General features: G+C 44.2%; 1 protein-coding gene across 1 annotated transcript; it reads right to left on the reverse strand.

Moving 5' to 3' along the window:
- Window positions 1-295: 295 nt before the first annotated feature.
- Window positions 296-15,580, reverse strand: LOC142202718 (hepatic lectin-like). The gene is made up of 8 exons (XM_075272994.1): window positions 15,243-15,580; window positions 10,518-10,609; window positions 6,729-6,839; window positions 5,720-5,779; window positions 3,787-3,834; window positions 2,434-2,576; window positions 1,043-1,164; window positions 296-425 (listed from the first exon to the last, which is right to left on the reverse strand). The coding sequence occupies exons 1-8, from the start codon at window positions 15,578-15,580 to the stop codon at window positions 296-298; spliced, it is 1,044 nt and encodes a 347-aa protein (XP_075129095.1).
- Window positions 15,581-20,591: the final 5,011 nt, after the last annotated feature.

A 20,591-nucleotide genomic window follows, 5' to 3' on the forward strand; every position in this document is an offset into this window, starting at 1 on the left:
CTCCCCATATAGCAGTCACCAACGAAGAGGAAGATGAGACTCCATGGACTGTTATAACCGAACCCCCCCCCCCATACCCACCACCCACCCAACCCAACTCCCCCCCCCACCCACCCACTTTACTAGCTTTGGCAATGCCAAATACCTATTCGGACGTGCCAATAAAGCATTTTTTGATTTGATTTGATTTGATTTGAATATAAGCATTTAAGACATAAATCATGCAGGGATAAATGACGTACAGAACATAATTTATAGGGAGAGCTGTGCTGGGTTCTGGATTTGTAAGACAAGCTCAGAGTTTCTTCTCACAGATTCCATAAGCTTCACTATCACAGGGAGCATCATTCCACTCTCCGGAGCTCCAGAAGTGACCACAGTGTTCATTATCCTGATAATTATTTGGCTCTCCTTTTTTCCAATGCCTGAAAAGAAATTTAACTTAATCAAATATGTTGCTTTACTGATTTATGCCATTCCAGGGGTTCTCCAGGCAAAAAATGTTTTTCCAAAAATGTCTGTAAGTACTATTAATAAGTTTCCTTTTAGCAGAGTTTTGAGTGATTTCTGGGTTTCTCTGTGAGCTCCTGGCATCTTCTGCATTTGTTTACTTGGGCATCTTCCGGTTCTGTTTTCCTACAACTACCTTGATGTATTTTGGTTTACTCAGAGCTACCTCCCTCCCTCTCTTTCTCCCTCACCCTCTCTGTTTTCCTAGCTAGCCTGCCAACTACACCTTCAGCAGCCATCTTTAATCTCCTAGTTCTCACTCACTCAATAACCTTCTCCTTTGGCTTTAATATTGTAATCACCTCTGTAAATCATCATTACAGTCACACAGAGAAAGCTTTAGGACAACAATGAATTCTTTGTTGTTTTTTCAACCTTTGGTAAAAATGGGAGTCGATCGAATGCTACTCGCTCACCTCTGGTAGAGACTCTATTACATAAATGTCTTTTCTCTTTCAGTAAGATGGCAGGATGTACATTTTCTAGTGCGTTACGTATTTTTAATGGTTTATACTTACTTTGGGGTACTTACTTGTAAGAAGTTTCGAAATTTGTTCCATCGACCCATATCCATGTTCCTTCATCTTCCATATCATGGAGTCCAATCCAATACCATTTGGATGAAGAAGCACCAGAATAAGATGAAAGGAAAATCTTTAAAAAAAAGAACGCAGTTAAGAACAAAGGCCAACCATAGAGATGGGCGAATCGGTTTGAAACGAACTGGATTCAATCTAAATATTCCAAACTGTTTTTAATTAACAAGTGTGATTTTGTTCATATCAGTTATTTCGGTTTGGCTATTACATTATTTGTGAGATTCTAAACAGTTTTGTTCAGACCAAACACGTCTGAATCAGAACAGCTATTATTACAAGTATAATGAGGAGAGGTCCAGAAGAGGTGATCAAATGTAAAAAACAAAACAAAACAGTATTACTCACCTCTCCTGTGTTCTGGCGCTTCTGACTGACATCAGGAACCACTGAGAACTGGGATTGGGCCTCAGCGTCATGTGACATGGTGACACATAGATGCCAGGTTCACAACACTGCGTGACAAAAGTGACCGCTGAGGCACAATCACAGACCTCAGTGGTCCCTGACGAACTTCAGAAGTGCAAAAGACAGCAGGGAGTCGTGTCGGAACCCAGGAGACCATTATTACTATTGTTTATTTATATAGCACCATTAATTCCATGGTGCTTTACATTTGGGGGTTACATACAATACACAGAATATACAGGTAGATATAATACTAACAATGACCGACTGGGACAGTGTGGTAGAGGGCCCTGCCCGCGAGGGCTTACAATCTATGGGGGAAGGGGGTAGAGACAGAGGGAGAGGGGGAGATAGTTCAGATGGTGGTGCGGTGATAGTGTTATTGGAGGTTGTATGGACCATGTGACATATGTCTGAGCCTTCTGCTGAAGAAATGCATCAGGGACTCTATACCAGAAAATTAGTGAATATAGGTTAATGAATTGCCCCCATAGAGCCCATCTCTGAGGTGATGTGAATGATGACTAGTGGCGATACTGGCATTTGGAAGATCCCCAATGATCCCTAGAACTGGGAACTAGAATTGTTATGGTCTATCCATAAGTATAGCCTATAAAATCCATATTCCTGGACAATGGAAGCTGAGCTGTCCCATTGATCAGATATTTCTGGGCTATCCTGAGGATGGGCCATTAATTCCATATTCCTGGAGTTTGCGCCTAACAAACTTCACAACCAGGTAAGCAGATTGTATAGATTCAATCTACTGACTTCAATGATAGAAAACCAGAAGACTGATGAGTAATGACTAATCTGAACTACTTTGGTTCTCTGTGCTGTTTTAGCTATGGGATCCATCATTGCATAAGTTCACCATTTACTATTCTACATAGCAATCCATTTTGTACCATTTTCTCACCTGTTCCCGGTCACTGGTGACTACAGCTAGATCCGCTTCTTTTGCAAGACATGTACTTCTGGTTTTGGACCATTCATCTTTAACTATGGTAAGGTAGTAGCAGCTGGTATCAAACTTCTTCCATCCGGCCTCACACGTCTTCTCTAAAACCAAGATAACATTAGATTTACATGTTGAAGGATTTTCTCTTGCCCTTGCAGTCGGTGGGATTGTGTATAGATGGGAGGCCTATGTTCAGGAGCCTCATTTCTTGGCCATAACGAAGGGTGGATCTGGAGGACCTATCTAATCCTGCATTACACAGACAACCCATTGGGTTGACTTGTTGGTGATTAGATCCAAAATGAAGCCTACTATCAAGTTTTTTCTCACAGATTACAGAGGGACTCTTTGTAATTTTCTTATTGTTGAGTGACCCTTTTAGTAGTTAACAACAGACTGGGACCAAAATCTTCAGAAGGTTTGGCAAGGAGAAGCGCTCACCGAATTGGATAACGATATGTTTATTAAGGCACAACGCATTTCAGGCACTTAGGTCCTTTATCAAGTGCAATAAATCACCTTCCCAGAGCAGCCGGGAATCCTAATGGCTCCCAGTTCAGGCTCCTTTTAGTAGTTATGCTCTAGAGTGAGAAACCCTTTTATAGACTTGGACTAGTTAAACGGACCCTGGCACATTCATACATTACAAGGTCAGTCCGTTGATTTCAATGGTTAATACCTTCACATTTTTGGTATGCTTCTTGTGGGGGAACTTGCACATGATAAGGGCTGGACTACACGCTTTATTGAAGACTGACTGAGACTGGGGCACCGACACTATGGCACTTGTCATCAGAACCATAGCTACTGTACAAGTATGTTCATGCAGCAAAAATTGTTCATGAAAATGAGCCATTTGGAGCACTGATAGTGTCTCCGGTGCTCCAGGGTTCTCCGGTTCCCTGCATTTTGACTGGTTGCCTCTCTACTGTTCATATTAGAAGGACAAGGCCAGGCAGAGATGGTGAAATCTTGTCTTGCCCTGTATTCTTGCGGTTGTGTCGTGATTTGCAATTTCGGCACGTACACTACACCTGCTCCATCCTGAAGCAAGAGGAGAGGTTGCGGACGCAAAATAACGCGGCGTATACGATCCTAACTCCCATTGAAATAAATGGGAGCGTTTACAGCGCGCAAACTCTCACACACCGTATACGTGCCATATCATGGGGCACGTTACATCGTGTGAACGCACCCTAAGTGAGCAGAACTCCGAATTGGTACATTTTGTATTTTTGGCCCGATAATTAGCATTTACGAATTTCACTTTAAAACATTCCCTGATGTCATTTCACTTGTTGACTTACTTACTTTTTACTGACATATGTAGATCATCCATATTTGAAGAAAGGTTTTTTACTGCAATGAAAAAAATACTGTAGTTAGGATATTATTGACACGAAGAGCACTGCACAGTGCTGGAACGTTTTTTAAAGCTTTCACAACAATCCAACTCTTTGTATCATTTAATAGGCACCGCACCAATGATTCCAGCACAGTTGGAAATTTTTCTCTAGTCCCCACCACTCCTGATCAATCAGTGCAGTTAGTTTTGATGCCTGATAATAAGGCTCCGTACTGTTGGAGAAGGCTAGCTCCGCCCACCTGATAATACAGAGACTAAATAGCATATCAAGCACCAAAACTAACTGCACTGATTGCTTGGGAACCGTGGGGAGCTTCAGAAAAAAATCCAACTGTTCCTAGCACCTGATGAAAAGAACAGAAGTACATGAAGGTGGTGAAAGGTTCTCTTTAATGGAGCTCTATGAATATTATAACTATGGATGATGTTGAAATCAAAGTTAAACTGCAATCCTTTTGGTAAAGTCTTTTATAGTACATGACACATGACTGAGTGGATGTCCTACTACAGATTTTACACACATCCTTAGGCTAGGGCTACCCGGTGACTATGGCTGTGTTGCATTACTAAATATCACTGGGTCGCCCAGTGACTCTTTAACTAATGTCAATGAATGGAGTTACGCTGGGGCCCCTAGCCTGCCACAACTTTTGGTGGTGAAAAATTTTGAGCAATGTTGGAGTCACAGCATGTCACGATCACAGAACATTGGGTAGGTTACAATGTCCACTAGGTCGGGTCACAAGTGACAGCTGTAGTCTACAGGATTGTGTGCAACTCAAGGAGTACATTTATTATGCCTTGTATGCCAGTTTTCTGGTATAGAAGACCTATAAAGGCTTCTATAAACTATGCACTGCCTTCCCCACTTTTCCTGTCGGCTTTATCATCATTTACACCAAAAATCTTGCGTGAATGATTGGGGAAATGCGCGGCCTGATAGAGGGTGTGCGTCACTTATGAGGAGGCATACATCTCATCATATATAAAGCACGGGCTACGGGGCTATGAAGATTGATGTTAGTTACCCAGTCTTCATAAATGTGTCGTATTGGATTTGGATTGCAGGTTTAACATAGTTACACTTAGTACTACACCCATTCACATGGGGAAAATGGTGAAGAATTTGTTGTGGAATTACAAGGCTGAAAAAAAAGGCTCCCCATTGACTTCAATGGGTTCCTTTTTCTGCAGAGGGAGGCTTTTTTTTTTCAGCGCTGAAATTCCATACCAAATTCCTCTCCATTTTCCTCCATGTAAATGGACCCTAAGGCTAGGTTTACACAATGCTTTTTTTCTCTTAGGAACCGCATGTAAATTTTGATTGCAATTATGAGTAACAAATTTCTACTATGCCAGAGGTTTTTAGTTTAATGGCCATTAAAACAGAGACTTTAGTTTAAATCTGCTGGGCCCCAATGGAAAATATGTAATTGGGTCCCTATGTACCTTGTGCCATTTAGAGCTAGTTCACACAGGGGACGGTATGACGCATCTTGGTCCCGATTATGATGCAGGAAGCCAAAATGCGCGTGCCACGACTGTCGCAGCTTCCAACAGTCACAGCTTCCCCCTCTGGGATAGGGTCAAATGAATGGGCCTAGTCTGGAGGGTGCTGCCGCGAGGCGGACGCTGGGGCTGAATCAGCCGCAGAGTCTGCCTGAAGAAAGGGCAGCTCGCTTCTTTTTTCCGCTAGTTGGAACATGCCGCTCACGGAAAAAAGTAAGCTAGCAGTCTATATAGACCTCTACTGTGAGGGAGCGGATTATGACGTGGATTCAGTGCCAAAATCTGCCCCCTGTTGCCCTGTGTGAAGAGCCCTTACAATAGCATTTATAGTAGATCCCATGTGCTCCAGTCATCATTACATCACCTTACCTTTCCCCCTAAAGTCGTTCATCTCTTTTAACGAGAGGAATTGCTTACTGGATACATTGGCTATTAAAAAAAAAAAAGGAACATTAGTTATAGATACATATACGTGATTCCTAGCTTTGGAAACTTCTTACATCCATCCTCAGTGATCCCCCTACTCAAAGTAAAATTATGCCAATGTCTATGCCATTGCATGAACCAAGACTGAAAATACTACAGGGGCAGTTCATGCAGCTGCTATGGCGAGTCCCAGGTCTGGTTGACACTGCTTCCTTTGCTACTTTGTGGGAAGAACTTGTGCAGAACAAACCTATAGAGCAGGGGTAGGCAACCTTCAGCACTCCAGCTGTTGGAAAACTACAACTCCCATGGAAGTGAATGGAGTATGATGGAGTTGGAGTTTCACAGTAGCTGGAGTGCTGAAGGTTAGTGATACCTGCTATAGAGGAACTGCAATATTTCACAGCAAGTGGATGAGGAATTGGACCCTTTTGTCTAAACTTTGGAAAACCAGTCGCCATCTTGTCTTTGCATACTGTACACTAAACAGCCTGCCATATGGGTGACACTTAAGGGCCTTTTCACATTTGAGTTGATTTTCAAATGGATTCCTCCATGTGAATTAACTCTTAGGCATCACTATAATTCTGATCTGGTCAAAGTACTAAAATTGAAGACACAACCACAATTTTACCATTATTCCCAGATGACTCCCATCAAAATCTACTGAATCAGAAGTTGTGACATTAAAAAGGTTGTCCTGTTATGGACACTTATTCCCTATCAAAGTCCTTCTAAGGCCTCCATGTGGATTGTAATTTCCTGCACCCACATAGATGTGAATAGAGCGCCAGTCAGCAACTGTACTGGAGCTCCATTCACAAGAGGCCACTATGGGACCTGGCGAAGAGGCCCCCAATGATGGGACAATTATCATCTTTTCTGTGGTTTGGGGATAAGTGTCCATAATGGGACAACCCCCTTGAAATGACAATAATAGGAAGAATATTACCTCCAGAAAATACTGTAATAAAAAGAGCCAGGATGAGAACATACAACAGGGCCAGTAGTCCATAAGGAATCCATTCAGTTTTTGGTGTGAAAGAATAAAACCTGCTTCTTCCTGTAATAAATGAAGACTTACATTAGGCAATCTTCATACTGTATGGTATATAACATGCTGGTGGCAGTTGGCTATGCACTGGGGGAGGTGGTAGACTCCCTTTAAGGTTTACATTTATTGATAGGATGCTCCTATTTATACAATGAGACGTCTTTCCAACAAATATGGGTTTTTATTCCCATTTAAAAGGTGCAGTGCAAGATACACAGTCCACAAAGACTGCATGTCCGACTTTGTGTCCAGCTTAAAAAACCGGTTTCACCACGGAGAGGCAGAAGACGCACAGAGGTGGTCACTTTGCAAACCCATTCAAGTGAATGGGTTTGAAAACTGACCGCTGGGTTTCCGTCCACTGTCTAGTTTCTCGGGGCAGAAGATGGAAACCCACCCAATTGGCTAAAGCGGAGACCGGGTGCAGGTGTGAGCCCGCCCTCACTCGCTATAAAAACGGTAGCAGCAGGTGTTAGTACTATAATGCTGCCCCATGTAAACCTTACCAGGAGCCATGTTGTCTCAATACCCATAGCCTTAAGAAAGGCTATTCTTCTCCTACCTTTAGATTTCTTGAACGCGCCGCCTTTTGGTAGAAATCCCGGTTTTCATCTGTATGCAAATGAGTTACATTACAGCAATGGGGGCGGGCCCCAGCACTCAAACAGCACTGGGGGCATCCTCATTGCTGCGAGAGAAATCTCCAGCGCCGCCTCCATCTTCTTTAGGAACGGCCTCTCTGTGCCTCTTCTTCCAGAGCTGGGTTCAAACTTCTAGGCCTTGGGCAGAGCAGACTGCGCATGCCCAAGCCACAAAAAAAATGGCCGCTTACTTACTAAAGCGGAGACTGGGTGCAGGTGTGAACCTGCCCTCACTCGCCATAAAAACGGTAGCAACAGGTTTTAGTACTATAATGCTGCCCCATGTAAACCATACCAGGAGCCATGTTGTCACAATACAGATGATCTACAGGAGTCTCAGGTGTCAAACACCTGCAGATTCAATATTAAAGGGATTCTACCATTAAAATCACATTTTTTCTCAATCACACGTAGGAATAGCCTTAACAAAAGGCTATTCTTCTCCTAACTTTAGATTTCTTCTACGTCTTTCGGTAGAAATCCCCGTTTCCATCTGTATGCAAATGAGTTCTCTCGCAGCACTGGGGGCGGGCCCCAGCGCTCAAACAGCACTGGGGGCATCCCCATTGCTGCGAGAGAAATCTCCAGCGCCGCCTCCATCTTCTTCAGGAACGGCCTCTCTTCCAGAGCTGAGTTCAAACTTCTAGGCCTTGGGCAGAGCAGACTGCGCACGCCCAGGCCACAATAAAAATGGCTGCTTACACAGTAAGTAAGCGGCCATTTTCTTGTGGCCTGTGGGCATGTGCAGTCGGCTCTGCCCGAGGCGTAGAAGTTTGAACCCAGCTCTGGAAGAAGACGCGCAGAGAGGCCATTCCTGAAGAAGATGTAGGGGGCGCTGGAGATTTCTCTCGCAGCATTGGAGACGCCCCCAGTGCTGTTTAAGCGCTGCGGCCCGTCCCCAGTGCTGCAAGAGGACTCATTTGCATACAGACGAAAAACCGGGATTTCTACCAAGCGGCAGCGCGGAGAAGACATCTAAAGGAAGGAGAAGCCTTTCTTAAGGCTACCTTATTCCTACGTGTGATCAAGAAAGAATCCCTTTAATCGCCTATCTTAAGGATGGACATTCAATAGTAGAATCTGGATAACAACTTTAAACAAGTCAGAAATAAAGCTTGAATACCAATTTGGCAAGATAGTGGACTGAATCCCTATTTCTGCATCGGGTTGTAGACAATATGTAGTACAGATAGGGAGCAACACATTCTATTTAATAATTGTAGATGACATTGCAATATACAGGATGTATTAGAAGTAGAGAGTAGTTCAGTATATGACATAAATGGAGATAGTATTTAGTATATATCAGTACGGTACATGTCATATAGGTAGAGTTTTCTTAGGGTGATCCAGTTTCCACCAATATTCCAAAAACATACAGGGGTGAATTTATATTTTAGTCCTGTTTGGGATAGTAAGTCATGACCATGTCTGTAAAGGATTTAGCAGTATGGTACATGTAGTTCTAGAAGAGAATTCTACAGTAAATGAAGCACAGGTAATAAGACAGACATAGAGCAGTACAGGTAGTACAAGCAGAGAACAATACAGTACATACAACACAAGTATATAGAATGGGTAGGACAGGTAGATGGTAGCATGGTACATGTGGTACAGTAGAGAACAGCATAGTGCACATGGTACAAGTACAGAACAATTCAGTATACAGCACGTGTAAACATGGCCGTTTTAACCCATTGATGGGCCTAGTGCAAAGGTTACATAAGTGCCCCCCACCCAATCACCACTTGCTATTATACCCACCTGTAACTTAGCAAAAACTTGGATTTTATATGGTGACATTCAATGGATTACAATGTGTTATCTGACTGATGGGACTTTTCCACCTGATAGAAATGTTTTATACGTCATCTCTAGTGATAATCGGTATTGCTATTATTTTATTGTGTAACTGATATCGCTAGAGAGGTGGTCACTCTATAAAGATCAGGTATGGGCAGGTGAGGGACAGTGAAAAATGTAAACGTTATTGATGACTATGTTTACATTGTGCAATTCTTTTGGCGTTGTGACCTGGACGATGGTAAACGTCTGGGTCACAGCGCCAATAAACTTCCCAGTCATCTTGAGTTCAAAGGAGTATTACATAAGAGTACTACTGGGATTATGATCAGAGGGGTATTACATTATCTAATATATATGTAACAATCAGAGAGAAAAAGTATAGTATGCTCTATGATTGATAGGAGAGGAGATAATGTGGACAGAAGTCCTCACTACCCCTCCCCCTGGGGTCACATACAGGTTACGCTATATTCACACCAGCATTGGGGTTTCCATTTGTGGGGTCTGCTTGGATTTTTCCACCAGAAAAGAACAGAAAAATATGGAGAGAAAAGTCCTGCATAGGTAGTCCTGTATAAGTAGATAGCATAGGACAGTGATGGCGAACATTTTAGATACCAAGTGCCCAAACTGTAACCCAAAACCCACTAATTTATCACAAAGTGCCAACACAGCAATTTAACCTTAATAATGTGTAGATCCACAATTAAAGACCTGCAAAATATGGTCATACGAATGGGGCTTTATAGAGCTTTCTGCTCCACTGTGACCCCCACACAGTACAATCAGCTCCACAGTGACCCCCACACAGTACAATTTGCTCCACAGATGGGTGCCCAAAGAGAGGGCTCTGAGTGCTACCACTGGCACCCGTGCCATAGGTTCGTCATTACGAGCATAGGACATGTGGTATAATCAGAGGACAGTGCAGATGTGTTTATCCAGTGACTATTTCATCAGATGAAAGTACAACTCATCACGCAAAGAATAAGCCCTCACATAGAATATGTAGGTTGGAAAATAAAAAAGTTATGAATTTTAGAAGGAGGGAAAATATGAAAAAAGTCGCCAAGCAATAACATACAAACTACCCTGCATCCTTATGGGGTTAAGACCATGTTTTGAGTTTACAGTATATAGTCTCTGCTGCTTACTAACAATCGTCAGTCACTGACCTGAATAATATAAAATGGCATTAAACCACCAAATACTGAAGAAATACAGTTGTAAAGAATTTTACCTGGATGTCTTTCATGAAGGGTTTCATAAAGTATCTCACGACTGATGTTGTTCTCGGAGTCCATTTTCAGGAATGAATTGCTGACTATAAATCTGTGGTTTTGAGATTAGATTTGTTGTAATGTGGAGGAAGTGCCTGGGTTAAAAAACATGACTGTCCCTATCTTCTGCCAGATAAGTGCACCTCTTAAGTGTCCAGTAACTGTACACATCACGTGAGTATCTTCTGTGGAATTTCTTTAGAATTGGTCCTACAATGTGGGTGGAGGATCACAAGTGGGAACAGCTTTGCAAATGTACTTGTTGACATCCAGTACACACCTACATACTGTATATGGGTTTTTAGTTTAATAATTTTTTATTGCAATATTTTTTTTAGCTAAAAGTTCATGAGCCCTAAGGCAAGAGTTCAGCTTGTTCCTCCCTTCTTCCTTACCACAACCCGACTGCCACCCTCTTGTACCATCTATGTAATAGTATACAATATAGGATTTCTCATCTGAGCTCCTTATACATTAGACTGCTATTATGCCCAGCACAGGGGTGTAACTACCAGAGTAGCAGCGGTAGCGGCTGCCACAGGGCCCGGGACATTAGGGGGCCCGGCGAGCCCTTGATGTATTTTTTTCTTTAATAGCCCGTTACCTGGTTGAGTAACCACAGCAGGTAACAAGCCCTAATTAGTTACCAATCCACGCTTCTGCTCATGGCCACCTGCGTGTCTCCTTCTGCGAAGGCAGCTGTGAACAAGAGTGGGATCGGTAAGTGAGGCTGCGGACCCGTGAACCCCACAAACACTGCTATCATTATACACGAGGGGTCTTTTCAGACTCCCAAGTATAATAATTATTGGGTATGGGGAAGTGACTGTTACTTACCTCTCCTGCGTTCTGGCAGGCTTCGGGCCTGTTAGGTGACATCACAGACGTCATGTGGCCAAGGCCAGCATCATTATGCATCACAATACTGGCCTGGGTCAGGTGACATCTAGTCCAACATTGAAGATGGACAAAATCATTTGGGAGTGTGCCATAGCCAGGGAGAGGTAAGTAACATTGTTTTTTTTGTTTGTAACCTCCTGTGGGTCTTCGATCATTATGCTCTAGGGTCTGAAAAGATCCCAAAGTATAATAATTAGAGATGAGCGAGTAGTGTTCGATCGAGTAGGTGTTCGATGGAATACTACGGTATTCGAGATACTCATACTCGATCGAACACTACTAGCTGTTCGAAGTTTAAGGTTCGATGCAGAACCAGCGTTGATTGGCAGAATGCTATACATTCTGCCAATCAACGCTGGTTCTTCTCTTACCTTTCCGAAGTCTTCTCCTTGCAGCGTCCCCGCGTCTTCTTCTGGGTGGAATTCACTCTGCCTAGGCATCCGGCCTAGGCAGAGCCGACTGCGCATGCGCGGGCATGCTCTCGCATGCGCAGTCGGCTCTGCTCAGGCATTGGGCCGGGCAGAGCCGACCGCGCATGCGCAGTCGGCTCTGCCTAGGCCCCGATGCCTAGGCAGAGTGAATTCCAGCCGGAAGAAGACGCGGGGATGCTGCGCCGGGAGAAGACTTCAAGGAGAATCCAGCCTGACCATCACTTGTAGACTTGGTAAGTATAATTTTATCGAATTTTGCGTACCCCTGAAACGAGCATTTCCCCCCATAGACTATAATGGGGTTCGAAATCCATTCAAACAGTCGAACAGTGTGTGGCTGTTCGAATCGGATTTTGAACCATCTCTAATAATAATTGCATATGGGTGATCCTCTATGGGCATAATACTGTGTGTAGGGGACATTATAGGACATAATTCTGTGTGCAGGGCCTACTATAGGACATAATACTGTGTGTGTGCAGGGGCCACTATGGGGCACAATATTGTGTGTGCAGGGCCTACTATTGCACATAATAGTGTGTGTGTAGGGGCCACCATGGGGCATAATAATATTTGCAGGAATGTGGGTTGTGTGTGGGGATACGGGGGCTGGGGGGGTCAAGGGGCCTCATGTCAAATGTTCACCTTGGGGCCCAGCCATTCTTAGTTACACCACTGACCCAGCAGGAGCCAAGCCCACGGCATAAGCACCTGGAGCAACATTATTAAACATGGGATCTCCCCTCTCTCCAATCTCCAACAATTTGAAATGGGAAGAAAACTAAAAGGTTGAATAAACTACTTACCTATACACCTTTTAGTTTTCTTCCCATTTCAAATCAATTTATTCTTCAGAATTGCTGTGACAGTGATTTCTGGTATTTTATGAATTGACCATTTTCCAGTGTAATTTGTGTTATACACAAAAGGGAAGTATACTTGCTGATGGATCACTTTTTGTGTTGAGTAGTTCAATTGGAGTTACATTCTCATTGCCAATTGTCTCACGTTGCTTTTTGTACAGGAAACTGACACAGGTCAAGAGATGACGGATATAATTTATTGGGAACATTCAATAGTTTCCAAACAAATAAACATTTTTAAGAATGTCTGGCAAATTTCTGCAGTACTGAGAGCCGTGTGGCAATAACCACAATGTCATTGAGTAGAAATGGAAAGTAGATCTCACGTATTATCACAGAAGAGATGAAAATCTAAAGATAGCGAACATTATTAATAGAAATGAGCGAACACTGTTCGGATCAGCCGATCCGAACAGTACACTCCCATAGAAATGAATGGAAGCACCTGTGACGCCGGCCGCCGGCAAAGTCAGTGTCACAGATGCTTCCATTCATTTCTATGGGAGCGTGCTGTTCGGATCGGCTGATCCGAACAGTGTTCGCTCATCTCTAATTATTAAAATATAACTTTTAATAATCCCATAAAAAGCCCAAATACATTATCACCAAAATTTCATAGTAACAGATAATTGTCATGGCACATACGAAAATGGGCTATATAAGGTAAATATTTTTACCTTTTTTTTGGGTTAACACCAGTGCATGAACTATGTTCCATCCCCAAATCCGCTGGAAACCCGACACACTCCATTATAGTCTATGGGGTCTGCGGGTTTCCGTTTTTTTAAGTGGATTCCCCAAGCGGGGGGTCCGCTTGGGGAATGTAAACCCATACGCAGGTGTAAACCTAGTGTAATGTAGGTTGGCAATTCAGACTAGGTGTTGATAGTCCAAGATATAAATGTAAATTAAGACTCCACAAGATAAACATGGTATACAAATCAAAGTACATTCAGTCACATACAGTGGCCTTGCAAAAGTATTCATACCCCTTGAACTTTTTCATATTTTGTCACCCTTACAACCACAAGCTTAAAGGGGCTCTATCAGCAAAATCATGCTGATAGAGCCCCACATTTGCGTGAATAGCCTTTAAAAAGGCTATTCAGGCACCGTAAAAGTTATATTAAACTACCCCCCGTTTTAAAATAATACCCTAAAAAAGAATGTGATCTACTTACGCATCGTGCACGATGGGCGGGCATTCAGGATCCGCTGTCTTCTTCATCCACGCCTCCTCTTCCTCCATTGTCCTCAGGTCCCGTCCTCCTCTGGCGCTCGCGAACTGTCATTGATAAAAAAAAAAATGGCCTGGGCGCATGCGCAGTAACATACATCTTCTACTATGGCTACTACAATGTCAGTTTGCGAGCGCCGGAGGAGGAAGGGACCCGAGGACATTGGAGGAAGAAGAGGCGTGGATGAAGAAGAAGACACACCCTGAATCAGGAAACTGATACGTGAGCTTAAAACCAAATGTCACTTGTCATTGACCTGAAAATAAATCAGATTTACAGTGGTAAATTAAAAAAGGTTCCATATCTGGATTATTTTGTATTGATGCATCCTGCAATTTGGCCCTCAAAGAGTACAGTGCTGTATATAAAAGAAGGATAACAAATGATACACAAGCAAACAGACTTAAAAATCATGGGAGAAACACAGAATAAATATGATACTTATAGTCTTTTTTTGTTTCATGAAGCATTGAGGGTTATCTTCTGATGGAATTGGACACATCCAGTGGCCTTGCTATTTCAAAAGATGTGACATCAGTTGTAGGGTATCATAGACTCTGTGCTTAGCTACACCCCCTGCCAGAATGCCCCCTTCCTCCACCTTGAAGTTGGGGATGAACAACTCTTCTTCATCTGGAAGAAATGAATGTTTTATCTTCTCTCCATAGACTGTGTCACTGCTGACCTCTGAGGTTAACCCCAAGTCACTCACGTTCTATACAACATTACTACTTTTACACCTGAGCCCCCCTGGCCTTTCATCTCTGTGTTCAGGGCTGAATGGAATGAGGCCTTCTCTGTGCTGGGGCCTCCTTTTGGTTTTATAACTTTGTGCTGTAGATGAATTGGAAGTGCTCTGCTCACACTCTTTGGAAAAAGATGAAGGCTGGTTAACCGTTCTATTGCTATACACCTCAGCAACGGACAATTTTGGAGGGTGATAGCCAGGGAACAATGATATGGTATGGAAATTCATCACTCTGTCTAGTATCTCCTTTGGTAGTGGAACATCATCTAAGGGATCCCTATGGATCACCCCTTTTTTCCTGGGGACCCCTGGGTCTAAACTGGACCACAGGCTGCATACCCTCATGAGAGCCTATGCTTTCCAGCTTCCCCTCTCCCTGTCTGCTCCGGAGGGAGTTAAGGAAAGGTGAAGCTTCTCTACTAGGCCATTTCCCTGGCAGGCTGACTGAATTCCCTCCAATGCAGCATTGGTTAAGGACCCTTCTGGGAACCTTGCTATGACATACACTCCAGTCTTCTCTCCTAGGACTGGTTCTGGTGCCGGAACTGCTCCAGGCTCACTGAAACTCTCTCCTACCCCATTTTGAGTAGAGACATTCCTAAGGCTCATGATCTGTTTCCTGCACACTTGGCCACCTCTTCCCCGCTCTGGGCCGTCTTTCTGACCACTGGCATCTCCCAGATTCACACTCAGAACCTCGGGGACTTGAGGTATAGGTTCAGAGACTCTACCTTGGCAGTCTCTCTTGTTCTCTCCAGCACTAATCACTAGTTGAGAGATTTTCTGGAGATTGCTCACCTCTCCCATAGGTTCCTCAACTTGGGACACCCATGGTTCTGGCATAAGGTTAACCTTGCTCCTGTCACCATGTGCTCCCTCCTAGACACATTGTACCCTTGGGCCTATTTCCATTCCCTCATGTAATTGTGTGGTGATGATGATATATCGGGCACCTACACAGAAATCATATTCCCCTAGTCATTCACCAACAACATATCCATCAACAGGTAATGTATTTGACACTCCAACTTCTCTGATCCCAGTACCAGCACCCCAGTGCCTATGAATCTTGGCTACAGGTACTTCTAGATGGCATCCGGCCACCCCTGTCACAGACAAAGTCTTTCCAGGAATAACGTCATCAGAGTCTATCATTTCTGGCTGGACCAGAGAACAACTTGCACCTGAGTCTCTCAATCCCTGGATAACATCCCTCACCCCTTCACAGTCGACATGTTTTTTTGTTTTTTTTTTCAATTGTAATTTTTATTGCGCTTTAACAATTAGGTAAACCCAAAGTCATATCCAATGGTGCGCCATACAGAGAAATACGAGGCAATGACCTGACATACTAAATAAAGAGAAAAGTGCGTGTACCTAGGTACCAAAAATACAGTCAGAACCTACTAAGACAAGTAGTAGAAGGAGAACACAAGACGAGAGACATGGAAGGGAGGAGGTGAGGGAACAGAAAGGAGTACATAACGCAAACCATGATCTCCACTTGTCAAGAGGAATTCAAGAGGAGAGAGGCCTAAAGAGTTCAAATATCATGAAGTGTCCAGAATGTATTCCATGGCTTTTGGATGACCTGGAATCCATCCTTCTTATTATCCAGGAGGGCACTCAGATATTCAAGAGTCCTAGAGTCTCTGAATCTAGTATTTAACTCTTCCAATGATGAGGAAGGGGGGGGGGGTCTGTATCCAGTGATTACTGATGTAAGCCCAGGGGGGTAATATGGATGAAAGAGAAAAGTGGTCATAGAGGAATGTGAGGAGGAGAGGGGAAAGCGAGCAGTGCAGGTGCACCAGACATCTTGTGTGAATACCCTTGGACCTAAGAGGGCAAGTTATGAGGATTGGACTACAAAAGGGAGTTGGGATGGATCGGGGCTAACCGCACTTTTTCTATTTCAAGCCACTTGGAAAGTCCAGCAGGGTTGACGAATCACCCAATAATAGAAAGTCAGAAACTCCCCCCCCCCCCCACCCGCCCACTTTACTAGCTTTGGCAATGCCAAATACCTATTCGGACGTGCCAATAGAGCATTTTTTGATTTGATTTGATTGATTTGATTTGATAGGGAAGCGACAGACCACCCTTATATTTTGATGTCAACTTATCATCTTTTCTTGCTGCAATTGGTTGATAAACTGTAATGTATTTTGCTGCTCTTTCTCTCTCCTTCCCTTTTGTTGTTTATACAGTTTTCCTCCATGTTTATCCATACATGATGTATGTAGCTCCTTGGCACTAGAAGTAAACACTGGTAAGGCTAACATTTGAGAGGTCAAAAGACAACAGTAATGGTCAGTTTGTGCACTTTCACATGTAGTGTCTATGCACTTTTGCAGGTGTGTAAACCATGTATTTTATAGGTTGCTATTAGAGATGAGCGAGTAGTTAAATATTCGATATTCGTTTCGAGTAGCCCCTCAATATCCGACTACTCGAATCGAATAACGAATCCTATTATAGTCTATGGGGGAAAAATGCTCGTTTCAGGGGTAGGCAACATTCGATCAAATTATACTTACCAAGTCCACGAGTGAGGGTCGGGCTGGATTCTCCGAGAAGTCTTCTCTGTGCTGCGTCCCCGCAGCGTCTTCCAGCTCTGAATTCACTCTGCCAGGCATCGGGCCTGGGCAGAGCCAACTGCGCATGCCCGCACTACAAGAAAATGGCCGCTTACAGTCAAAGCGGCCATTTTCTTGTAGTGTAGCATGCGCAGTGAGATCTGCCCAGGCCTGATGCCTGGCAGAGTGAATTTCAAGCCAGATGACACCGCGGGGACGCTGCGCGGAAAAGACTTCTAAAGGTAGGAGAAGAACCAGCGTTGATAGGCCGACTGTATAGCATTCGGCCAATCAACGCTGGTTCTGCATCGAATTTTTCCATTCGAATAGCGAGTGGTACTTGATCGAGTACGAGTATTTCGAATACCGTAGTATTCGATCGAATACCTACTCGATCAAATACTACTCGCTCATCTCTAGTTGCTATATTTTCAACATTTTCATCTTAAAGGGGGTTTCCAACCCCAAAAGGATAGGTCATCCGTATGTGATCTGTGGGGGTCCGACACCCAGGACCTGCACAGATCAGCTGCTCTGGAAGTTACAGCAGTGAACGGGGAGTGTATGCAGTCTGCTCCTGTGGTGGTTCCAGTAAAATGCAGAGCCGCTCCTATTACTTGAATAGGAGGGGCTGGATGTGCTCCCTGTTCACTATAGCTGCTTCCGACATCTAGAGGCTACCAGAACAGCTGATCTCTGTGGAGTCAGGACGGCGGATCCCCACAGATTATATACTACATACGGATGACCTATCCTTTGAATTCGTTTTTTGTAGCAATTTTTTTTTTTTAGTCAATGCCCCTCATGGATTTAGCTCCAGCTAGACATATAAAAGCCTCTTTTATATTTCTTATTCCTTTTAAAGCCACTCTTGGCTTTGGCTCAAAAAATTGCAGCAAAATTGGCAAAGTAATACAATTAAAAACAGTAACTTTTTTGCAACTTGGGTCCTCAAAGTAGAATTTAGTTCTTTCCAGTTCTGGTGATTTATTAGAGATTAGAGATGAGCGAACAGTGTTCTATCGAACACATGTTCGATCGGATATCAGGGTGTTCGCCATGTTCGAATCGAATCGAACACCACGTGGTAAAGTGCGCCAAAATTCGATTCCCCTCCCACCTTCCCTGGCGCCTTTTTTGCACCAATAACAGCGCAGGGGAGGTGGGACAGGAACTACGACACTGGGGGCATTGAAAAAAATTGGAAAAAGTCATTGGCTGCCGAAATCAGGTGACCTCCATTTTAGACGAATAGTGGATTTCAAATCCGGGTCATATGAGAATGTGAACTTTGTGACTATGAGACAGGGATAGCTGTACAGGCAGGGATAGCTAGGGATAACCTTTATTTAGGGGGGAATGTTATTAAAAATAACTTTTTGGGGCTCTATCGGGTGTGTAATTGTGATTTTTGTGAGATAAACTTTTTCCCATAGGGATGCATTGGCCAGCGCTGATTGGCCGAATTCCGTACTCTGGCCAATCAGTGCTGGCCAATGCATTCTATTAGCTTGATGAAGCAGAGTGTGCACAAGGGTTCAAGCGCACCCTCGGCTCTGATGTAGCAGAGCCGAGGCTGCACAAGGGTTCAAGCGCACCCTCGGCTCTGATGTAGGAGAGCCGAGGGTGCACTTGAACCCTTGTGCACCCTCAGCTCTGCTACATCAGAGCCGAGGGTGCGCTTGAACCCTTGTGCACACTCTGCTTCATCAAGCTAATAGAATGCATTGGCCAGCGCTGATTGGCCAATGTATTCTATTAGCCTGATGAAGTAGAGCTGAATGTGTGTGCTAAGCACACACATTCAGCTCTACTTCATCGGGCTAATAGAATGCATTGGCCAGCGCTGATTGGCCAGAGTACGGAACTCGACCAATCAGCGCTGGCTCTGCTGGAGGAGGCGGAGTCTAAGATCGCTCCACACCAGTCTCCATTCAGGTCCGACCTTAGACTCCGCCTCCTCCGGCAGAGCCAGCGCTGATTGGCCGAAGGCTGGCCAATGCATTCCTATGCGAATGCAGAGACTTAGCAGTGCTGAGTCAGTTTTGCTCAACTACACATCTGATGCACACTCGGCACTGCTACATCAGATGTAGCAATCTGATGTAGCAGAGCCGAGGGTGCACTAGAACCCCTGTGCAAACTCAGTTCACGCTAATAGAATGCATTGGCCAGCGCTGATTGGCCAATGCATTCTATTAGCCCGATGAAGTAGAGCTGAATGTGTGTGCTAAGCACACACATTCAGCACTGCTTCATCACGCCAATACAATGCATTAGCCAGTGCTGATTGGCCAGAGTACGGAATTCGGCCAATCAGCGCTGGCTCTGCTGGAGGAGGCGGAGTCTAAGATCGCTCCACACCAGTCTCCATTCAGGTTCGACCTTAGACTCCGCCTCCTCCAGCAGAGCCAGCGCTGATTGGCCGAATTCCGTACTCTGGCCAATCAGCACTGGCTAATGCATTGTATTGGCTTGATGAAGCAGTGCTGAATGTGTGTGCTTAGCACACACATTCAGCTCTACTTCATCGGGCTAATAGAATGCATTGGCCAATCAGCGCTGGCCAATGCATTCTATTAGCGTGAACTGAGTTTGCACAGGGGTTCTAGTGCACCCTCGGCTCTGCTACATCAGATTGCTACATCTGATGTAGCAGTGCCGAGTGTGCATCAGATGTGTAGTTGAGCAAAACTGACTCAGCACTGCTAAGTCTGCATTCGCATAGGAATGCATTGGCCAGCCTTCGGCCAATCAGCGCTGGCTCTGCCGGAGGAGGCGGAGTCTAAGGTCGGACCTGAATGGAGACTGGTGTGGAGCTATCTTAGACTCCGCCTCCTCCAGCAGAGCCAGCGCTGATTGGTCGAGTTCCGTACTCTGGCCAATCAGCACTGGCCAATGCATTTCTATGGGGAAAAGTTAGCTTGCGAAAATCGCAAACTGACAGGGATTTCCATGAAATAAAGTGACTTTTATGCCCCCAGACATGCTTCCCCTGCTGTCCCAGTGTCATTCCAGGGTGTTGGTATCATTTCCTGGGGTGTCATAGTGGACTTGGTGACCCTCCAGACACGAATTTGGGTTTCCCCCTTAACGAGTTTATGTTCCCCATAGACTATAATGGGGTTCGAAACCCATTCGAACACTCGAACAGTGAGCGGCTGTTCGAATCGAATTTCGAACCTCGAACATTTTAGTGTTCGCTCATCTCTATTAGAGATATATTGATGTAGACATATGCTGAAATGATATGCATGATTTATTAACCCATGTGC

Source organism: Leptodactylus fuscus, chromosome 5 (genome assembly GCF_031893055.1).
Source record: "Leptodactylus fuscus isolate aLepFus1 chromosome 5, aLepFus1.hap2, whole genome shotgun sequence".
Lineage (NCBI taxonomy): Eukaryota > Metazoa > Chordata > Amphibia > Anura > Leptodactylidae > Leptodactylus > Leptodactylus fuscus.